This window comes from Recurvomyces mirabilis (genome assembly GCF_035927965.1).
Source record: "Recurvomyces mirabilis strain CCFEE 5264 chromosome Unknown scaffold_20, whole genome shotgun sequence".
Lineage (NCBI taxonomy): Eukaryota > Fungi > Ascomycota > Dothideomycetes > Mycosphaerellales > Teratosphaeriaceae > Recurvomyces > Recurvomyces mirabilis.
In genome coordinates, this window is record NW_027041954.1 from 417,575 (window position 1) to 438,587 (window position 21,013).

The 21,013-nt window shown below is 52.0% G+C and overlaps 10 protein-coding genes across 10 annotated transcripts; 5 read left to right on the forward strand and 5 right to left on the reverse strand.

Moving 5' to 3' along the window:
* Positions 1 to 182: 182 nt before the first annotated feature.
* Positions 183 to 1,776, reverse strand: LTS14_007410 (uncharacterized protein; the record flags this gene model as incomplete). The annotated part of the gene is made up of 2 exons (XM_064840102.1): positions 183 to 1,316; positions 1,369 to 1,776. The coding sequence occupies 2 exons, from the start codon at positions 1,774 to 1,776 to the stop codon at positions 183 to 185; spliced, it is 1,542 nt and encodes a 513-aa protein (XP_064692423.1).
* A 613-nt stretch (positions 1,777 to 2,389) lies between these two features.
* LTS14_007411 (uncharacterized protein) lies at positions 2,390 to 2,608 on the reverse strand (the record flags this gene model as incomplete). Its single annotated transcript, XM_064840103.1, has 1 exon — positions 2,390 to 2,608. One exon carries the CDS (start codon positions 2,606 to 2,608, stop codon positions 2,390 to 2,392), a length of 219 nt encoding a protein of 72 aa, XP_064692424.1.
* A 1,535-nt stretch (positions 2,609 to 4,143) lies between these two features.
* LTS14_007412 (uncharacterized protein) lies at positions 4,144 to 6,344 on the forward strand (the record flags this gene model as incomplete). The annotated part of the gene is made up of 7 exons (XM_064840104.1): positions 4,144 to 4,927; positions 4,985 to 5,037; positions 5,088 to 5,197; positions 5,249 to 5,421; positions 5,479 to 5,606; positions 5,665 to 5,779; positions 5,836 to 6,344. The coding sequence occupies 7 exons, from the start codon at positions 4,144 to 4,146 to the stop codon at positions 6,342 to 6,344; spliced, it is 1,872 nt and encodes a 623-aa protein (XP_064692425.1).
* A 1,348-nt stretch (positions 6,345 to 7,692) lies between these two features.
* Positions 7,693 to 8,349, reverse strand: LTS14_007413 (uncharacterized protein; the record flags this gene model as incomplete). The annotated part of the gene is made up of 1 exon (XM_064840105.1): positions 7,693 to 8,349. One exon carries the CDS (start codon positions 8,347 to 8,349, stop codon positions 7,693 to 7,695), a length of 657 nt encoding a protein of 218 aa, XP_064692426.1.
* Positions 8,350 to 9,669: 1,320 nt separating this feature from the next.
* On the forward strand, positions 9,670 to 11,719 carry SOD2 (Superoxide dismutase [Mn], mitochondrial; the record flags this gene model as incomplete). The annotated part of the gene is made up of 3 exons (XM_064840106.1): positions 9,670 to 10,177; positions 10,257 to 10,373; positions 11,157 to 11,719. The coding sequence occupies 3 exons, from the start codon at positions 9,670 to 9,672 to the stop codon at positions 11,717 to 11,719; spliced, it is 1,188 nt and encodes a 395-aa protein (XP_064692427.1).
* A 1,793-nt stretch (positions 11,720 to 13,512) lies between these two features.
* On the forward strand, positions 13,513 to 14,830 carry LTS14_007415 (uncharacterized protein; the record flags this gene model as incomplete). Its single annotated transcript, XM_064840107.1, has 2 exons — positions 13,513 to 13,765; positions 13,884 to 14,830. The coding sequence occupies 2 exons, from the start codon at positions 13,513 to 13,515 to the stop codon at positions 14,828 to 14,830; spliced, it is 1,200 nt and encodes a 399-aa protein (XP_064692428.1).
* Positions 14,831 to 15,264: 434 nt separating this feature from the next.
* Positions 15,265 to 16,471, reverse strand: LTS14_007416 (uncharacterized protein; the record flags this gene model as incomplete). Its single annotated transcript, XM_064840108.1, has 2 exons — positions 15,265 to 16,347; positions 16,451 to 16,471. 2 exons carry the CDS (start codon positions 16,469 to 16,471, stop codon positions 15,265 to 15,267), a joined length of 1,104 nt encoding a protein of 367 aa, XP_064692429.1.
* Positions 16,472 to 16,861: 390 nt separating this feature from the next.
* On the forward strand, positions 16,862 to 18,028 carry LTS14_007417 (uncharacterized protein; the record flags this gene model as incomplete). Its single annotated transcript, XM_064840109.1, has 1 exon — positions 16,862 to 18,028. The coding sequence occupies one exon, from the start codon at positions 16,862 to 16,864 to the stop codon at positions 18,026 to 18,028; it is 1,167 nt and encodes a 388-aa protein (XP_064692430.1).
* A 1,479-nt stretch (positions 18,029 to 19,507) lies between these two features.
* Positions 19,508 to 19,960, reverse strand: LTS14_007418 (uncharacterized protein; the record flags this gene model as incomplete). The annotated part of the gene is made up of 2 exons (XM_064840110.1): positions 19,508 to 19,563; positions 19,591 to 19,960. 2 exons carry the CDS (start codon positions 19,958 to 19,960, stop codon positions 19,508 to 19,510), a joined length of 426 nt encoding a protein of 141 aa, XP_064692431.1.
* A 334-nt stretch (positions 19,961 to 20,294) lies between these two features.
* Positions 20,295 to 20,999, forward strand: LTS14_007419 (uncharacterized protein; the record flags this gene model as incomplete). Its single annotated transcript, XM_064840111.1, has 4 exons — positions 20,295 to 20,377; positions 20,431 to 20,532; positions 20,589 to 20,722; positions 20,776 to 20,999. 4 exons carry the CDS (start codon positions 20,295 to 20,297, stop codon positions 20,997 to 20,999), a joined length of 543 nt encoding a protein of 180 aa, XP_064692432.1.
* Positions 21,000 to 21,013: the final 14 nt, after the last annotated feature.

Consider the following 21,013-nt stretch of genomic DNA (forward strand, 5'->3'; position numbering starts at 1 on the left):
TGAGGTGTGGAGTGGCATGCACGACCTCCGCACGACCTCTGCAGATCTCATATCGTGGCCACGGACGATCACGGCAATAGGTTAGGCACCGAAGCCTCGAAGATTTGCTGACGTGAAGGAGATCCTCATGGTTACGAGGCTACCTAGCCAGCTGCGAGTGGCATGCTGGGTCTAGCCGTCGCTTAGACTTCCTGTATGTACTCATAATCCGCCTTTCTGGATTCCCTGGGATCATGATCAAGATCTTCCGTATCAAGCTGCTCAAACATCTCCGGTGGGGCGAGACCATGTGTCTCGTTGAGTAGTATACCCACATCCACATCTGCCACCGTCCGATGAGACGTCCTTCGCTGTGACTCCGGGAGCTTTGTATTAAGGAACATGGCCAGCAGACCACCGTCATACGCAATTTTCAGGACAGCAGAGATGACAAACACAGCTCCCCACATCTTCTTCTCATGGAAGTACCCTGTAAGCATTGGTCCGCCAGCAGAGGCCACAGTTCGAACGAGATTGAGCGTTCCCATCACCGCAGTCCTTTCAGAAGGAAGGAAGACAGCTGCAACGAATGCTGATCGTGGTGCTTGGTCCATACTGCCAAATGCAGAGCTGGCAAGCAGTAGCAACGCCATGAGCCACCAATTTGGCGCCAGCGGGATGAAAGCCAGGAAGATTGCGTTGGGTAGATGCGTGAAGACCATGGCTCGGATGAGTCCGAGCCTGCGGGCCACGCTGGCCGAGAACAGGTTGGCGACACTAGCGGCCAACCAGACAGCTGCCATCGTGTAGCCGATACGGTGTGTCAAGAACCACCTGTATCGCCAGTTCGCATACCATGACATGAGAGTCACAGGCAGCATGCCACTGGCGAAGGAGTTGACCGCAAATAGTATACTTAGCTTGATAAGAATCTTCCGACTCTCTGGTGACATCTTCGTGCTCACAGTGGCGCTCATTCGGCGGATAGTGGCAGCGACAGGTTTCGTGTAGGACTGTCTTCGATTGTGTTCTGTCATCAAAGGAGCAGAAGCCTGCTGGTCCTCGACGTCCATCTCGGTCTGCCGATCGTAGTTTTGCTCGCAGTTCTCACTGAGAGCAAATGTCAAGATTATCTTGATTGCCCCTATGATGGCGTACAAGCCGAATATCACTGGATAACCTCTCTTCCAGTCCCAGCCTGCGTACGTACGCAGAGCGTAAGTGATCCAGCCACTAATGCAGAGGCCCAGTGACATCCCAAGTGTTGAGGTGACAGCAAACCATGCGTAGACGTCCGTTCGTGCATCTAGGGGAGTCAGCTGAGCGAGGGTCGACTCCTGCGACAAGATTAGGGACGAATCCAACTGTGAGAGGGACCATGACACTTACCTCTACAGCTCTAAACGGCCCAACCTCGTGCGCACCTGGCGTAATCACGCCAAAGATCGCAGCGACAAGTAGCATGTAATAGTTCTTACTGAAAGCGAACACCGTGCCCGCGAACACCATCAGCATGCTTCCTATACGCAGCACCCTCCGCCGGCCAATCTTATCTGCCATCATTGTCAAGGTGTAGCTGATAACGGCATCGCCAAGCAGGGTCATGGTCATGAAGGTTCCAATCTGGACGCCATTGTTCCCAGCAGTGTACAGGAAGATGCCGAGGACTAGAGCAGCACCTCCATAGGCAAACATGCGCAGGAATCGCGAGAGCAGGATGATATAGATGTCGCGTGAGCCATGTGTGAGCAAGCTGTGAAGACTAGTTTCGTGTAGCAGCCATTCTGAGAACGCCATGTTGGTGGATGGAGACAGAGTCCGGTATATCGTTTGAATCGACGCCGACGCCAGATGTCGAAGGGGTCGTAGCACGAGATGTCACAAAGTTAAGAAGAGTATACAAGAGGTAGAAGATAGGCAGCAGTGATCAGATAATCAACTTACCAATAACGAAGCTTACCTAGCGCGGTGTCGGCACCGTAGCCATGGTGTCATGGACGCCATTCGTTGACAAGAAGTCGATCTGCGGCTTCTTCATGGTGTAAGCGTCACGATAATGCACGACCGAAGTGGGACGATAGGAGCTTGGTGAGCAATGTATAGCTCTTGCATGATGTTGTTATCTCTGATTGGTGATATCTCGTGAAGTAGCTGTTGCAGGTCAAGCGGGGAGCGGAGTGAAGTCCAGCTCCGCAATGAAGCTTAAGCTCGGACGAGCGGAATTAGGAAGGAACGATAAAAGTGTCATCTTGGCTACATTCATGCTCGGATCATGAATTGTGAGACGATGTAAGGCTTCGCTTCCCTTCCTGAGTGCAGGACCTTGGGTCTTACTCGAGATATCATCCTTCGCTTTCTGCGTATAAACCACATATTCGCCTCTCTTGGCTCTAAAGTGTCCTGCTTCGACCTACTCCTGTACGTCGCCCACACCTACTCTGTGGAACGGAACACCAATATCGCGCTCGACTCTCGTTTTGATACCATCGATAGTGTACCTCGGAGGATCATTCTTATGGCCATAGGTTTCGCCCTCGCCATCGGGCGCGGCACCGTCTTCGAAGAAAGCGTTGATCATTTCCCACTCCTCGCTATGCTTCTGGTCTCGCCACTTGTCAAACTTCTCCATCTTTGACACAATCAGTCTCAAGGATCGAATACTTGTCGGCTTGAACCAGTCTTCGACCTCGTCGTAGTCATATTCGTAGCCAGCATGATCATACGAGGGTGAAGGCTCTCTCTTTTCTCGACGGGCATATTACAGCTTATCTCGCGCCTCGTAAAGATGGTTGAACGAGGCGTTTGGATCCTTGATGGTATTGCGATCAAAGTCGATGTCCTTACACACGCAACAGTCTTTGCGGCACTGGCCATTCTTCTTAGTGGAATGACAAACTCTTAAGCGCTTGATCTTCACCTCCAAAGGGAGCATGTGTTCTGCTGTGTAAATACCATTTGGCAGGCTGATCCTCCTTTCGGAGGTTGGCTTCGTGAAGCGTGGTGGCCCATTTTGCTCGATTTTGGTAGGCGGCATACTGTGATCTAGGCTGATGGCAGCTACAGTCAAGAATGCACCCTGTTCTACCAATGAAGCGAACTCAGAACTTGGGACACATCGCCCCGTTCGCTCTTGATTGATCGATCGCCGTGATGAATCGCGAATCTGGCACGTAGCACGTGACTAAGACTTCGGACGAATCCCCGTGGTGTTCGGGTTCGCATCGATGCGGTGTCGCTGTTTAGTCATTACGATTCCCTCGTGGTTTGATCATATATCTCGTGTATCGGCATTCTTCTTGTTTGTAAGATTGTCCATTATCCATAGGCTGTATACCGTTACTACGTACAGTGCTCCCGGCTGGAAACCAGTCATACTAAGATAACAAACTTCTGCAGCACTGTCTTTTCGATGAAGGACCGTACCGAACACACAGCGCACCTCTAAACGAACACGACTCTGCATGAGTGCCATTACGCCTGCAAAAACCTGCTCGATCAAGCTCGCTCAGTCTTATCGCTGAACGTGTCTATGCAGTAGCAGGCAATCACTGCTCCTGCTCCTGTGTGACCCCTCATTTCAACACCGTACCTGGGAACGAGCGACTGTGCCAGCAATTTCATTAATATGCCTCACCAAAGGCGGACCAGTACCAGGATACTGTGTAGAGTATCTTCACATCAAATTTCAAGCCACCGACGTGCACAGGTCTTGGTTTGCACCACCAGCAACGACATAAGCCGAGAGATGGCGGTCACTTGCCTGTCCCGGGCATTGGAGTGACACTGGAAGGAACAAGACGACGAGGCACAGATGCGAGCCAGCAAATCTTAGTATTCGACCTTCCGCCCTTTCTATCGCTCTTTTGCGCATACTCAAACTATTTCACGGCTATCGGCGGCACCTTCGATCTTATCTATGGCTCGGCTGCAAATGTGGTCCGTTGCTTGTAGGATATTGGCTAAAGCTTATCTCGGACCATCCATCTTTGGAAGTACTGCTCATGTCGCGTGCCGCACAACCGATGCTGCGATGCAACACTCCCTTGTCGATGCTCTGCGCGAAGGTGTGGTGGTACATATACAAACAAACATGGTAGGTCAAGTCCACGTTCCGCTTCAATTCGTTTCTATTTCTTCGCATACACCCCGACCTTACAACTCAGGATGGCGAACATCATAGCAATCCGGCCTGGTAATATGGATACGCAGAGCGTGGCGGAGATCTTCACCCCACGCAAGCTCTCTGTGGAGGAACATGGTGAGGTTGTCGCTCCCGCGGTCCGCGAACGTATCTGGGGTCCAGCAGCTCGAGTCGATTCGACGGTGACATTCGAGGAGTACCAGTACTGGGCTAAGGAGGAGCGTGCTTTAGAGGAGGAAGAGAATCGGCTCGATCAAGCTGAGAGGGGTCCGCGCACAGCCCTGTCAACTATCACCGGCCGCTTCTCCAAGGGTGTGCGTCAGGAAAGTGCTGAGAAGGATAAGAAAGCTCTCGAACGTACCCACAGGACTGTCGACGAGAAGAACGGGGACGGCACTGTCACTGATACAAAAGGCGACTCACATGGCTCGATGCTCTCGCCAGCTACCTTAGCGGCCACCCACACTGAGTGGCGTGATGCTGCCCGTGTTATGCGCACAGCCAGCTGGGGGTCGATCTTCTACCTCATTACCACTGACATCCTTGGCTGGTCCAGTACCCCGTACGTCTTCGCCAGCGTCGGGTTTGGACCTGGTGTGGCCTTGTACGTGATCTTTGGCCTTGCTGCTGGCTTCAGCGGCTGGATTCTTTGGCAAGTGTTCTTGGGTCTGGATTCTGCCCGCTACCCTATGATGAGTTTCGGCGACCCATTCTTCCGTGTGTTCGGAAAGAGAGCACGCCATGCCATCAATATCATGCAGTCCATTCAGCAGTTTCTGACTGTCGCCGTGCTAGTGCTTGGGCAAGGTGTGTCGTCGACAGCCAAAGCTAAAAATAATCCATGATATACTGACCGGCTTTCAGCGTCTATCATCGCACAGATCGCAGGTGCCAGGATCTGCTTCATTGTAACGATGGTATGGAGAATTCCATCACCATGCCTCGAGCTTTAATTGACGAAATTCAGATCATTGTCATGGTCGTCGGCATGATTCTGGGCAGCATCCGAAGTCTGCAGCGCTTGAGTTGGCTATGCAATGCTTCAGTCTGGATGAATGTTATCAACTTCATAATCATGTAGGCGCCTCACGATCAAATGTACGATTTGATCGAGCTGACCTCGAACAGCCTCGTCGCTGCCGGCAAATACCCACCTGACTACGAAACGATCTTCGCCCAAACAGTATTGCCCAAGCAAATCATGCCGAAGCGCACATTTGCAGGTCCACCGCCACCAGACTACCAGCTACAGTCAAAGAACGAATTCGCTGCCCAATTCAACGGGGTGGACTCGATGGTTTGTGAGTAGACATGACTTATCTGCGGATTCGTCGCCGTTACTGACTATTGTGATCCAGACGCTTACTCTGGTCTCATCTTATTCATTGCGTTCCTGGGAGAGATGCGGCACCCTATGGACTTCTACAAGGGTCTCTTCTTGGCGCAAGGTTTCATCTGCTTGGTCTACATCTGTTTTGGTGCCGCAGTATGTCAACACTTAAGCTTTGACAGTCGTGCGTGCGAGCTGACATGTTCTTTGTCAGGTTTATGCTGAAGTCGGTCAATATATGGTCTCTCAGATCGGCCAGTCCATCCAGCCATACTCGATTCAGACCGCTGGTAATGTTTTTAGCTTGCTGACGGGCTTCATTGCTATTGGTGAGTGATCGACACCGAAGTGCGTGCAGTGGCATATGGGCTGATTGTTCTTCCAGTCCTCTACTTCAATGTCTGCATGAAGACAATCTATCTCGAAGTCTTCCAAGAGATCTTTCACTTCCCGTCCATCACTACGAAACGTGGCACATGGATGTGGTTCGGACTCGGACCGCTGCTTTGGATTCTAGCCTTCATCGTTGCTGCTTCGGTTCCGAATCTCAATGGCATCGTCAATGTCGTCGGCGGTCTGTTTTCGCTCAACTTCACGTACAGTATCCCGGCTCTCTTATGGCTGGGCTACAGTGTCAAGGACGCCTCCGCATTAGAAGGCGAAGGATTCAATCCTGCTACTGGTGAGACCACACGGCTTGATGGGGGCGTGAAGCGATATGTTCGAGGCTACCTCAAGCGTCCGATCTCCCACACCATCACGCTGCTATACTTCACTGCTGGCCTCGCCTGCTCTGGCATGGGATCGTGGGCTGCCATCGAGGGTTTGATCTCAGTCTTCGGACCTGGAGGTACTGTTGCCACTTCTTGGGGTTGTGCTAGCCCTGTGGGTTAGATCGCCGACTCTGCTCAGCATCGACGGTGCAGATATCATGAGCTTTGCATGTCTTCACAGATTGTCTTCGACGTTCATAGGATTTAGCTTGAAGCTTGTCCTGTGCATGGGTGAGAACGGTTGATTGCCGCCTATGGTGAAGACCCTTCCACTTCAGCATGTCCCATGCTACAGCTGTATATCTTATACTTAACATTTATTATCAATTTACTATAGTTTAGATTCCCAAAATGCAGTGAGAACATGATCCTATCGTACGATACTGACATGATATTGGAAGGCCTACAGCAAAAACATCCTGTTGTGGCAAAGTTGTCAATTCTTGAAATAGCTGTCCCTATATGCTGACGGCTGTCGCTCTGGCAATGCAAATTTTGCTCGCGTAGGCTAGTTCTCCTAGATACGTGCAATCATTGTAACTAGATCGAGTGAGCGATCGCCACCCTTTCTGCGTCACGCAACCTAGAAGTACACATCGGCTGTCTCATCAATGCCTTTTGCCTGCCTGACTTGCACACCAGGCGGCAAGACATCAAGGTCCAGTCCTAGCGCGCTGTGTTCAACACGCGAATGCTACTCTGGCTATCTGGAATGTTGATGGCGAACGATTGAGGAACATTGGTCTCCTATGAGGCGGTACTGTAAGAGATTCGCTGTAGCAATGCCGACAATAATGGTTCATTGCATGCAATATGAACTACCTGTACATGGGCTCGACGATGTGCGTGACGGCAGATTGCCTGTTCCCATCATGGTACAATGGCACTCGATCCCATGAGTTGAGTTTTTAGTACAATTTTGCGATACAGCGATACGCAGGTTCAGAAATTTGTCGTACGATTGTTCTTGTCAGCGGCGAACGTTTCAAAATCAGCAGGACGCAGTCCTAGCGAAAACACCCTATCACGCTAGGCGATGGGCAGAACGATATATGCAACAAGGAATGATCTCGGCTGACTGCGCGACAGCCTTGCCACATAGTCAGGTAGCTTTTACAATAGAGTGTCGCACGAGAGGGCAGCATGCACATAGCGCCATCACCGACATTGCCTTCGACGGTATTAAGGACCAGAATGGTTAGAAAATATTTGCGCCGCTGCTGGAACCGTAAGAGCGAGACACAGGGACACGGCCAGACACTTTGTCAGAGAGTGGAAGTCAAGTGCGTGATCGTTCATCCACGATCGATCGGTAGACTGTGCGTGAGGTCGAATTGACAACCTATAGGACAATCCGTAAATAAGGGCGAGTCGTACTCCAATGATATTTACAAGAACGTGAAATAGTGTGGCCTTGATTCGGCCCTCACCAACCAACGAAGCAATACTCGTCCAGCGAGTCTGCAGTCTCAACCCTCAATCTCATCCCTCACCGTGAAGTCCCTAGCATGACCGCGCTCCTCCTCCCTCTTGCCCGCTTTCGCCGGCATAGAGAAGTCAATACAACTCTCATAAGTCTGATCAATACTCCTCGCATCCCAAAACATCTGGATCGCACACTGGCCAGCCTGAGCACACTTGCTGCCCAGGTTCGTCGGCATAGTAATGGAGAAGTTCTCTTCACCATCAGGGATCGAGGCCGAGTTTGAAGCATAAACGGACCACGACTTCAAGTTAGGTGCGATGACTGTCCCGTCGGGCGTCGTGATGTCGATAATGGAGACGTTGGCTACGCCCGTGTGAGGAGCTCGGATGGCGAAGTTCATAGCGACAGATTGGCCGGGGGTGTATTTCTGTACGTTGGCGGTGTTGTCGGCATATTTCATGCCTTTGCATTTCCAAAGGCGGCACGTGGAGGGGTTGTAGTCGGATTGGCCTTTTGTGGTTTGTTGCAGGCCTTGAACATTGCCATTGATGTCACCGGACATTTGGTAGAAGGCTTGCATGCCACAGGATTGTTGGAAGGCGGTGCCTGGTTGACGGGCTTTGGGAGTGACAAAGTAGCCGTGGGCGTTGGCTAAGGTGGCCAGCGAGGCAGCGGCGAGGAGGGAGTGGATGAGCTGCATGGTACGATCTTGTTGGTATTGCTCGGTGAGATTTTGTTGTTCAGTTCTGAGTATCGAGTGTAGAAATTGAAGCACCTGTGCTCCAGAAATGAATGTGATGAACGAATGGACAGCTCGCAGAGCTCAAATATGAAAGGCGACGGGCGGAAAAGATGACTGTCTTGCTAGAAATCTCTGCGAAGCGGACTGAGAAATCTCAGGATACATATATTCCTAGATTTTCATCCTCTCGTCTTCTGTATCAGATGGACGGGGTATCAGACTCCATCTGAACGAGATGGAACGAGATTCTCCGTGGTGGAAGTGATGAATGTGGATTCGTACCGGTCGATGATACACGAGTGCAGGCGGTCATCGTGCAGTCCACGACACGCGGCAGGCGGATGTAAATGCGTGAGTGTGGGAGCAATCTATCTGAAAGCTCGAATGGTTTTGTACTTGTTTCAGGACAGCAAGCGTGAAATCGGAACGGCATGCCTCGATCCACGCAGCAAGGGCTGAGAAATACGTCTTAGGATCTGGGTAGACATCGATCTTGTTAGCATTGGTCGTCTGGGACATCGATCGCTCCTAGCATGTTCTTGAGGGGATTTGAATCGTTAGAGGAGTCGAGGAATATGGAGCGCTGAGCCCGTGAATGTCGCAAGCGCAAGCCATGAGCACGTCGCAAATCATCCTGTCCACTAACATAGTCTGGCTCCAAGGTTGGTGAATTGTTGCATGGTACTACAGGAGACTCGAGCACACCACAGTATCGGCGAAGTACCGCTATCATGCTCGCTGACAGGCTGCCGCCCAAGATGGAGTACAATCAGCAGCATAAAAGGAACGCTCTTCGAAGTGATGCGTCGACTGGTGTGCCAGAAGCTTGTAGTCCTTCACGACTATTCAGCGTGTTCTTGATCAGCGAGCCAGCAGTCCAGCCTGAGCTCGGGGGCTGACGATACTGGATCTCGTTGCTGAGCAGTCAGTAGACGGCTCTCATCTCCATTTTTATCTGCCACCTCGAGCGGTGGCGGCGCCAGTGACAGACGCCCAGGTGAGGCACCAAACAGAGATTGTAGCCTTCTTCGCGAGGATACTTGGGTATGCTTGCTCACTGAGATGAGCAATAGCATTCTTGTTCAGTGCAGAATCATGTTGCAAAGCGATTGGTGGTCTGTTTGGAAACCCAACGTATTGACGGCCACTTCCGCAACGTGGTCTGTGCTGCCAGCTTTTGTCGTCTCCTTCAACCAAGCTCCTCGATTCCACACCCACTGCGCCATCACTCCCACTCCACCGCCCATTGACCCATCAAACCCTCATCTCACCTCCAAGATGGGCTGGTACGACTACTTCACGGACATCACGTCCTCCCTCACCATCGGCAGCGCCTACGCTGACCAAAATGAGGGCATTTCCCGCTCTCCCGAAGACCTAGCGGGTAACATGTCCGACTCCAAGTCCGTGACGTCCGGCGGCATGGGTCAAGCTCAGCAACGCGGACAAGCCGGCGTAAAGGGTGGTGCGAGCACAAGTAGTCCTGCTAGTGGTACCGATGAGGAGAGTTCGGGGGAGAAAGAGGCCAATGAGGAGGAGCTCAAGAAGTCTACTTCGCAGAGTGGAGAGGCGGCCGCTGGGCACAAGCCTGGTGATGGCGGGGAGGGAAGCGGACAGAAGGGGCCCGAAGCGAGTGGGCCTCATGGTGGTAGCGTAAAGGCTTTGAGCGGGGCTTCGCAGCAGGAGAAGGAGGAGGGTGAGGATGATGTCGCTGAGGATGACGATGAGGAGGAGGAGGAGGAAGAGGAGGATGAGCCTGAAGATCTGAAGCCCAAGTTTGAGGAGGGTAAGGTTAACAAGTGGCGGCTACCGGCCATTGTACGACATAGGCCATGACGCAACATTGGCTAACATTGCAATCGCAGAGTGTATGCGATCTCAGAAGTGTGCACCTCTCAAGCATCACTACGACGAGTGCTCTGAGCGCGTTACCCAGCAGCACGAGCAGCACGGCAAGGCTCACGAGGATTGTGTGGAAGAGTGTACGTTCTAGCCCGGAGTGCATATGCCCAGGAGCTATCTGATCACTGATAATTGTTTTCAGACTTCCACCTCATGCACTGCGCCGCCCAATGTGCTGCTCCCAAGCTTTGGAAGTCTCTCCGGTAGACGCCTAATACCATGACCTGAGGCGATGACAGGAGACAATTCAGCGCTCACGGCAATCACAGAAGCTTTCCACGCCATGAGCAGATCCTTTGTCGCTTCAGGTCACACAACAATCAGACCGACCAATCCCCGCCTGTATAGCAGTCCTGATATATGTACTATTGCTGCCGTATGTAGAAGTGTTAAGTTTGCTGCATCTTGACTTGGCTTTCCAGCTTTCGAACTCTGTCCGGACAGCCAATATGCCTGTGCTATTATGGACTTTGATTACATGAGCCCGAGTCCAACATATGCCATTAAAGTTGCTGGCGGAGAATTGGCATTTGGTTATGTCCGTGCTCGGCCCTTTCGGCTTGAAACTCAGCGCGGTTGTGACGTAGAACAGCTTCGAGCTTCGAGCTTCGAGCTTCATTTCAAGGTCCGACCTTAATCTCACAAATTCCTTTATACTGTACCAGAACAATGTCGACCACTATGCTCAAGACTACATCAGCGCTGCGCGCAGCTGTGCGCAACTCCGCGCCATTGACAACTAGAGCCGCCGCTTTCTCCACCACATCTGCAGTCCAGCAGAAGGCCACCCTTCCGGACCTCAAGTGTAAACACCCAATATCTGGACTTGAGATTGGTGGTACGATACTGACTTCCTCTTTCAGATGACTACAATGCTCTCGAACCCGCCATCTCCGGCAAAATCATGGAACTCCATCACAGCAAACACCACCAAACTTACGTAACATCCTACAACGCCGCACAAGAAAAACTCGGCGATGCCCTCGCCAAAGGTGACATTGCCTCAGCGATCGCCACACAACCACTTGTCAACTTTCATGGCGGCGGGAATCTCAACCACACCCTCTTCTGGGAGAACTTGGCGCCCAAGAGCCAGGGAGGAGGAGAGCCGCCCAAAGGTGCATTGGCGAAGAGCATCGATGGCCACTATGGAAGTCTTGATGCGTTCAAGGAGAAGTTCAACACCGCGCTGGCCGGGATCCAGGGTAGTGGGTGGGCTTGGTTGGTACAGGATGTTGATACGGGAAGTCTGAGTATCAGGACTTATGCTAATCAGGATCCCGTGGTGGGCAAGTTCCATCCTTTGTTGGGGGTGGATGCGTGGGAGCATGCGTATTATTTACAGTATGAGAATAGGAAGGCGGAGTACTTTAAGGCGATTTGGGACGTTATTAATTGGAAGAAGGCGGAGGAGAGGATGAAGTAGGCACTACAAAGCTTGGTGGAGGTATGTCAGTACTGATAAGTGTTGTGTGTACATTAACGCAGAGGATCGTGCAGTACATATCAAGATTTATCATTGCGAAACAATGAATACATTGTCATAGCGATGATAAAGTCAAGTCATCTGAAGCTCAAGCTCCTTGGACCATCGAAGAAGAAATACGGACAGTCGACCGCATTTGCACCGAGCTATTCGATCTCATACACGATTCTCTTTGCATGATCAACAGAAGATCCTTCTCAACTCTCTCACGCGCCGTGCGAGGGGGAGCAGCATCCACTTCGTGTAGTGCCCCCTGTGGACGGAGATTGGTAGTGGCATTCTCTGCATCTCCTGACAGCCTGTCAGCTTGATCTGCAGCAAGGCATCAGCCCAACGATCCTCACCATGTGCCAGTCTGTGCAAAGCCTGAAGCTGCCTTAGATCTATCCAGATATGGTAAACCTTAAGTCCGATGTGGACTACTGTTCCAACAGCGTTGACTGTGTCTACCACCGCAGTCATGAATGTCTTCCAGTCTGGTGTTGGTTCGAGGATAGCGGTGGCGACGGCCGATCCATTGAGAAGTTGGGTGAGCAGGGGCTGGGTGGTGTTTGCTTGGGCTGACATGCTTGCTTATTGGATAGGTAGGAGGAGACTTGTTGCGGTCTGTAATCGAGAGTGTGGATTTGACTTACCTCTTCACACTGCGATCTACTGCTTCTTAAGGTCGTCTACGGCACGAATACATTGCGACAGAGCACCCTCCCGAACGCGACCACAGGAACCATAGGCTCGAAGGGAGAGTAGTGCGCGCAGCCTGCGCGCGCAGAGCGCTCATGAGCTCGGTGCTTTACCCGCACTGCTCAGGATCTTGCCGTCCCGCGAGGCAACGGAACTTACAGACGTGCCTGAGGTCATGCTTCACCACAGTGAAGTTGGTCGACCCAATCGGCCGCCATACCGAATAGCAGAGCGCCACTGTTTCAAGGATCGAGAGAAGCGCGGTGAGCCGCCGCGCGCGCGTTGAGCGTGCAATGCTGCGCGCATGGTGCGGGCACAAACGCAACCTGGAATGATTACGAAGTCTTGCCCTTCGAGTGCAGCCAAGGGGACCCCCAACGAGTGGCTGTGAGATCGCCTCGTACCCGCTGTCTCGGAGCGGGTTCCTGCAGTAGCGTGGCCTTGTTCACGACCTTATTATCCGCCGGCACCAAGCAAAAAGGCCAACGCCTTACTCAAGGCGTCCACGATGCTACAGCTCGATGAAAATCTGTGTAGATTTGAGATTCTCGCCCGTTCGTGTGACTTTCTCGAGTGTCATGATGAGTGGATCCTGGATATACTCTTCCAGAACATCGGTTCGGTGCACTTCTCGTGCGTAGTGACTGAAAGCTTTTGCCAGGAAGGCTCTCAGCTTGTACTTCTGCCATGTAGATGTCATGGTTGCGATGGACATATGCTGTGGACATGGCTTGCCGCCTTTTGATACTGGGGTGTGTGGATGTGGCAGTCCCAGAGGCGCGTGCTCAGCTGGGACTAGTGTAACGCTAGTGTTTCATAGCATGGTGTGTGTGGGGCAGCGTTGGTGAAGTCATGAGAGTTCAGCGACAGGGGGGAGTTCGGACATGAGATGGGACGTCTGCCTTTGATTTCTGTTTCCTTCTTCATCTGCAGCTTCACCAAGAAGTGTTCGTTCTTTTTTGCTCATTGCCTGCCTTTGGCCACCGTCAGTCCTTACAGTACACCAATCCTCTCAGCAACATCATCGCTCTGGTAGGCAGCCCATTCTACGCATGCCGCGGATCGCATCCTTCTCAGCTCTGCTTGTCAGAGCACGATCGGACACGTACAGCGCCTCTCCAACTCGTCACCACAACCCTGATCGCCTGGAAGCACTTCTAAAAGTCGTCTACAGTGGCTCAGATGAGCTTCTAATCAAGGCGTTTTCCGACCCGCAGCTGAGTGCCGCAATCGAACTTCTTCGGAGCATCCCAATCGCAGAGCTTCAAGCAGAGTTGGGTGCAACTCGAGTATACATTGAAGGAGGTACGATCATGCATTTCAGGGCTTCGTTGACATCATACCATGATGCTGATCGATAATCGTGCCTAGTATGCGGTCCAGCATCAGGCCGTGAAAGTTTTCTGAGTGCATTATCCGCTAGCTCGGGCTCTACCTCACAGCGGCACAGTCACGGGTCGCTTGTGTCTGCCATCACACAATACTCGGACTATTCGTCAAATACTGCGTCTGACTTTGATGTTGATCTTCGCCAGCGTTTCCACGATTCCACTACTCTCGGAGACAATTCGAGACATGCCCATGATGATGCAAATACCACCAAATAAATATTACTGTCCTGCTTGCCGGCAGCCTAAGACAGTCAAAAGGAACGACGCCAAGCGACACATGAAAGATTCTTGCGAGGTGCTGAGGAAGATGGCCTTTCAGACTTGGTTTGGATGTCCTTACTGTCATCAAGTCGCTGCAAAATCTCTCGAGGAATACAGACTCCATCTGTACGATCATGTTCAAGAAGGAGCTGCTCCAACACCCCATGCTGTGATCCGGCTTCGCAACCTTACGATGCAGAATCAACTGGTCGGACCCTCAACTGCGGAGCTACAGCGTAGGACAGGACGTCCTGACTCTTGGATGGAGCTGTTGTGGTTGGCAGACGATGTCATCCCTCTGACTCAGATTCTAGAAATTGGTCAGACTTTCTTTGGCTGGCCACAGACTGCACAGGGATATCAGAACCCCGTGGACTTTGTCAACTACCTACTGAGCATCGCTACGATCGGTCGACAATCACTGACCGCTGCTATCAACCCAATGGCTGTATCCGGCCCGTCCAGTACGCCAGGACGGCAAGCCGACCGTTACCCACCGCTGTATCTGAATGCTGGGCAAGGTACCTGCGATCTTGACCACCAACGGTATATCGACAATATGAGCGAACCACGAAGAACAGCCGACTCTATACCGTCCACTATCCCGTATCCTGTACCGGACTTCCCCACTGGCACCTTCACGTCCAATGTGGCCCTCCATGGCCAACGGCCGTCCAACAACGCACACTACCTTTCAAACTCGATGACCGGTCTGTAATGATATCACACTGCGTGCTTGCCGCAGCTATGGCTGCCGATCACACCCAGGGGCAGCTTTGCCCGTCAACCGGAATACAACTTTCAACACTTACTTGATGCATCCTCTCCGCACTGGCCACTATGTACGGCGACACCTGGACAAAGCTATCTACTCCGCTGGTTCAGAGTCTCATCTCACTAATGTTGATCCCGTCACACGCCCTCACGAGCAAGATGGATATGGTTCATGATAATAACGATATTTCCTTGTTTCTTACTGCGTTGTCAGCGATTTGCTTCCACATTGCATAGCGATCTGCTTGTAAAGCGTCTTTCACACTTTCATCCTCTCTTCTTCTGCATGCGGCTCTACAGTGTCGCCCGAGTGTCTCATAGAAGCATGTATCTTTGACTTCGTTGACAAACACTGGTGCGCAGGAAATACCCACTGAATCAGCCGTACTTGCTTGGTGACTGCGTATCCGGAGGTAATTCTCGCTCGGCATCCTTGCCTCTGCGCAGCGCTGAAGGCTTCCTCGTCCGCCCAACAAAATCATCTGCCCAGCCCTGCACTCTATCGGACTTCGCCTGCAGCGGCACAGGCAGCTTATGAGAACTGTCTCCAGATAAGACAATTACACTCGTACTATTCCTCGCAAACTTCCGACTCAGACTCTGCCCAAACGCGCACCCCTTGAAAGCACTCAAAGCCACATTCTGTATCAACACCACGTCGCCTGACCTCCACGCTTGTAACGAGCTGCGCAGGTCATCGGCCTGTTTGTGCTGGCTATCTCGGGGTGCGAGCCAGAAACTAACGCTGAAGCCAGCTCTGGTCTCGTCGCCAAGAACGATCTCAACAATGGCCATCTCGCGGTTGCTTCTGCGTAGGCTTACGGTTCGTGATGGCGAGATGGATATGATGGCTGCTAGGATGTTGACGGTCACGGTTTGTGGTTGGATGCGGGTGATGTGTTCGGCTGATGGGATGCCCTTGAGATCTGTGACATCGCCACGCATGGGGAGGCCATTCGTATCGTTCGCGAACTTTGTTGGTGATGTAGAGGAGTACTCTGTCTCGCCGTTGCTCGTCGTGAAGGATGTACCGGTGGCAAAAGAGTAGGTTGACATGAATGTTGTCTCTTCCGGACCAGCGATCTGTGAGGACTGTAGTTCGCTCAGCATTGCCAGCGAAAGCTCAAGGAAACGTAGACGCTCCTGTGTACCGTCCTCGTTGTCAGGGTTGTGGAATGACAAAAATTGTGTTTGAGGTGGCGCAACAGCCTCTGCCATTTTGTCGTCTTGGCGAGGTACCGGGATGGCAATTCCACGCCATTTGGGAAAGGAGGCTGTTGGCGTTGAATCGCTTGGCAGCGTGGTAGTGTTCAGGCCCTGAGTACCTTCGAACCCTGCCTGGTCCAGAAATCGCCGGATCGGAGTGTCAAAGTCATGAAAAAGGTCGTCATCGTTCCAGTCCAGTTGTTCTACCTCTGGCGCGCCAGCAAGTAGAATGCAGTCCATTCCTACGGCGATGCCCTGTCATCTCACGTTGTTTTTTCCTTTCGGATCACTGCGCATGACCTTGGAATATCACAGAAGCCGTTCGGTCTCGACCCAGCGAACTCGGTGGTGTCGTTACCCTCCTACCTTGCACGAGCATGCTGATATAGCTATGCCTTTCAGTTCCGATTAGAATGTGGGTAATTCATCAATTCATGTTCAATGCTGATGATTGTTGGTAGCAACCTAAGCCTTCCACAAACTCCGGAGCTCGGTCTTGTCTCTGCCTGAAAGTCCGCTTCGGCCGAGTTCAGGGAAAATGACAACAAGCAGATTTAAATGGGCAGGCAGCGTCACATAAACAAATGTCCTCGCCTTTACGACCTTGCAGCCTGCGAGCAATCGTCTACCTATTCCGCTGTGATATGAACGAGGATTGGAGCAGTGCCTCGACTCAGTCTGGTAGTTATCAATACCGCGCCGGAACTCATTCCGCCTGCTAGTCGGATCTGATAAGATCTATAACCAAGCCACTCTACAGAAAGTCGTCATGCCCAGCTTCGCTCCGCAAAAGATGACCTCCCTCCTTCGCTCGCTTGCGGATCGCATTGTTCCTACAGCGAACGATGCAAACGCCACGAAACCAGGACCTGATGGCTTTCTCACAGCCAAAGGTATCGATGCCTTGTTCCCACGCACCAAAGCCGAAGTAGATGGGGAAGAATGCCTGCACGACTGCGAAACATGCACTGTCCAGTATCCGAGGAAGTTCAGCATCGATGAGGATGACAAACTGTATGGCGAGATCAAGGGCTGGAGTCGACATATCCTCGTAGCGACAGGTAAGACTGATTGGGTCCGAGATGTGGAAGATGAGAAAGGGAGTGTGATGGAGGCTGTGGGCAAGCATGGCAGTGCGGTTGAGGGTGGAAGGTTGATGTTGAGTGCGAGTAACATTCCTACTGCTTCCGACTTCTTTGGTGAGGGCGACGGGAAGGGCGATTATGGACGACCTACGAGGGTATTATTGCTGCCCGCTTTTCAATGGATCAATGGTGTCACGCCCGGGACTGTACCGGACGTTTTCAAGTCTGCCATTAACGCTTCGTCGACGAACACGCAGCCTATCAGCTCGTCGGACACCTCGAGTCAAACAAATGGAACTCTCAGTTCGCATACCGACCTCCCATCGTTGGCATCCTTACAGATATCAGCCGAGTCACTTCCCGAAGGCGTGTCCCTGTCGTCTTGCCCACACAGGTACCTCATCCTCATCTGCTCACAAGCTACCCGCGACGCACGCTGCGGGCAGACCGCTCCCTTGCTGAAACGAGAGCTCGAACGCCATCTCAGATCATTAGGTATGTTCCGCGACCTTGGAGACGAACGACCTGGCGGAGTAGGTATATACTTCATCTCCCACGTCGGCGGCCACAAGTATAGCGCCAACATGCTTGTCTATCGCCGTGCGGAACGGCCGAGGACTGTGGTAGAGCAGATGGAAAATGGGACTTCTGCGGGTGTGGGTGGGATGGTTGGTGGCAAAGCTAAGGCAGAGGAGGAGGGTGAGGCGGCGCAGTGCATTTGGCTTGCCAGGGTGAGGCCGGAGGAGTGTGAGAATATTGTGAGGTTCACGGTCTTGCAGGGGAAAGTTGTGAAGCCGGAGAGGCAGTTGAGGGGTGGATTTGATCGTGAGAAGGGCGTCGTGAGTTGGTAGGGTGGAGGTATTGCGAGGAAACTCATAGACATACAGTGCACCGATCATACATGAACAAAAGAGCTGTCATCCTGTGGTAGATTCTTTCTTATGACTCAAGCTGACAACACCTACTTAGTGTCCGACGGTCCAGACGGGCTTCGGTCGAGTTGCTGAGGCAAAAAGGCAAAACTTACAACAGCAGGCGTTTGGGGTCATGCACTGCTCTGATGCTTCGCTGCTTCAGTACAGGAGAGTGGACTACAATCATCTTGAACCTTGAAGCTGTGGAGTCTCCGATATCTCACGTTGTGTCTTGTACTGCTTGTCGGCACCGTACTCTATCTCGCAGTAGTGCGACGATCTACACTCAGAGCCTTGTGCTACCAAAGCCGCTCATCAGGGCCCAGCGCGGTGATGTACGCGGGATACGTACCGTTCGCAGTACGCCAACGAGCCATGTCAGTATCAGCCTCTTTGAACCGCTCCGATTCTTCTGCGATACCGTGCTCATTCACCTCGAACATGCCAGCTCGCACGTATGCCGCTACATGAACCAGCATGGTGTGTAGTTGAATGGGATGACTAGGCATAAATGGGTTCCAACCAATCTGAAAAAGATCTGCATTACCGTTCATAACTGATCCGTCACTCAGCTTGGCATGCCCGTTAATGCCAACATCGCATGGCAACACGAGACGAGCAGCGTCTTCGAACGGGCTGAACCCTGCTGGATTATACTGGCAGAGGTATAAACCCCATGGGATTTGACTCATCCCTTGGAATGGCGAGCGCGCTGTCTTGCCACCACAAAGTATACACATTGGAGTATTGGGATATTCGTTGGTTCCTAGGCCCTTGGTGGGACTAGTGGTCAGCTCGTAGGCTGTCGGCAGGCGCAATTGTGGACCCAAGTACCTGCGCTGTGGTCTTCGAGCCCGGGTGAAGAACTTCGAAGCAAAGCGATCCGATTTTAATCCCGCGATGAGCAAGTCTTGCGGCTCATAAAAGACCGTGGGATATGCCATAAAACCGATCTATGCTGTGAGCAGGCATCCGATCTTCTGCTACCTGCACAAGATCATTCCATCGAGCGAGTATATCTGCAAGATCTTGATCGCAGTTTGTCTGCATGACCCACGGGTCGATGACGGTGCCTATACGACGTGCCCCGGAAGCAGAATCCACTTGCGACTCCTCGGAAGTGGACACAGATTCTTCTACTACGCTGCCATCGAGCTGGACCACGCGCCAAGTGGGTGGTGGTTTCTGCACGGCTTTATGTAGAGCGACTACCTTGCCCTTTTCGATCATATCGAGCCAAACACTAAGCAAAGACTCTAGCGGCTGCCAGGGCACAGTCTGCTCGGTCATAATCAGATCTACAGGGTCTCCCTCGATGAAGGCACAGGCGTGTCTAGTCTGATTGTACCTTTCGTGTGTAAGCCTAATTCGTGAAGATATTGAGTTTCTGATCGGGACTCACGCTACGGCGACTTGCTAATCGTCCTCATGATAATTAGCCATGTAGAGTGGTACGAGCTTCTCATCAGTGTCTTGATAGTATAAATTTGTAAGCTCACCAGCAGACCTCAGATCTGGGCTGAAGTGGAAGAAATTGTTGTCGGTAGAATCGCTGAACGAAGGCACCATCATCGCTCGCTTCAGAAACTCCACGACTGACAGATCTAGCTGCTGCTGGGCCTGGTCCAGCAATGAGAGATCGTATGCTGCCTCCCACCAAGTAGTCATCGGCATTTCCGTGACATGTTGACCACTAGCTCGCCAGCCATATTTGACGATGGCATTGTGAAGCACCGTGCATCGAACGTAATCCATGCCATTGCTGTCACTAGTTGGTGGCTGGTTGTTCCTCACTCTCTGGCCATCACTGGCAGCAAGATCTAGCATGCGTAGCGGATCATGCGCTGGCACAGTCCTGGAAGCCGCCATAACAATACCCCTGACAGTAGGTAAAGGTCAATGGTTATGGAGATGTTGCTGTCCTGCACATTCGAGCGAATTAGACCGCCTACTTCCGCCTCATGGAAAACTGGATCAGACAATACGAAGTGAACAAAGGAGTACGGCTGATGGTAGATCTGGCAACTCGTAGGGCGTGGAAATATCGATCTCTCGCGAGGACCTGCCAAGTCGGGTCACCTGTGAAACAGCAGCGCATGCATTCAAACCTTTCTCGAAGAGTACTATATACCCTCGGCTTAGTCCCATGATAATTTCTGTGGGCTTGCACGTACTGATCTTTTGCGTACACTGCAACCACAGCATGACAACAACATCAGAGCTCGACCAGGATATTTGGCGGTCTCGAAAGATCGTAAAAGTGCACGAGGTCTGGACCGTCGAAGGGTGAGTAAATCATTCCCAGTAATCATGGACAGATATTGAAGTGGTCATAACAGACGGCCGAGGACTGAGTACAAGCTATTACGTATGGAACAGCCGTCCAACATACCTGGCAAGACTTTCATTGCTGTGTTGATCACCATTCCTCCCAAGGCAGCGTAAGCAAGCTTAATTCACACGTTTGAGATTGCCCGACCATTCCTGACACCACTAGCACTCCACCTCATACGCACAACGGCGCTGCCATCTATGCTCAAGTGATCAAAGGCAAAGTCATCAGCCAGATGATTCATCAGCATACTGTCACGAGGCCAGATGGCAGCGTCGAGACTGAAGACCCCGATAGTGGTTTGTCACTGAGCAAAGCATGGCCCAGATCTCTCGCTGATGAATCAAACTAGGCGTTGGAGTGTATGAACAGGGCCATATGTGGTATGAGGCACCAGGCTGTCGCCACGTTCGGGCGGAGAACGCCAGTGATGTAGAAGAAGCGGCATTCTACGCCAACTTCATAATCGATTCCGAGAAGCTGGCCGGAGTCGAAGAGACAGACATCGGATCTGTTTTGACGATACTGGACGTTGATGAAAGGTCGCCATACTACGGAAGTACTCAAATATCCTGATGAATGTCCTGGCT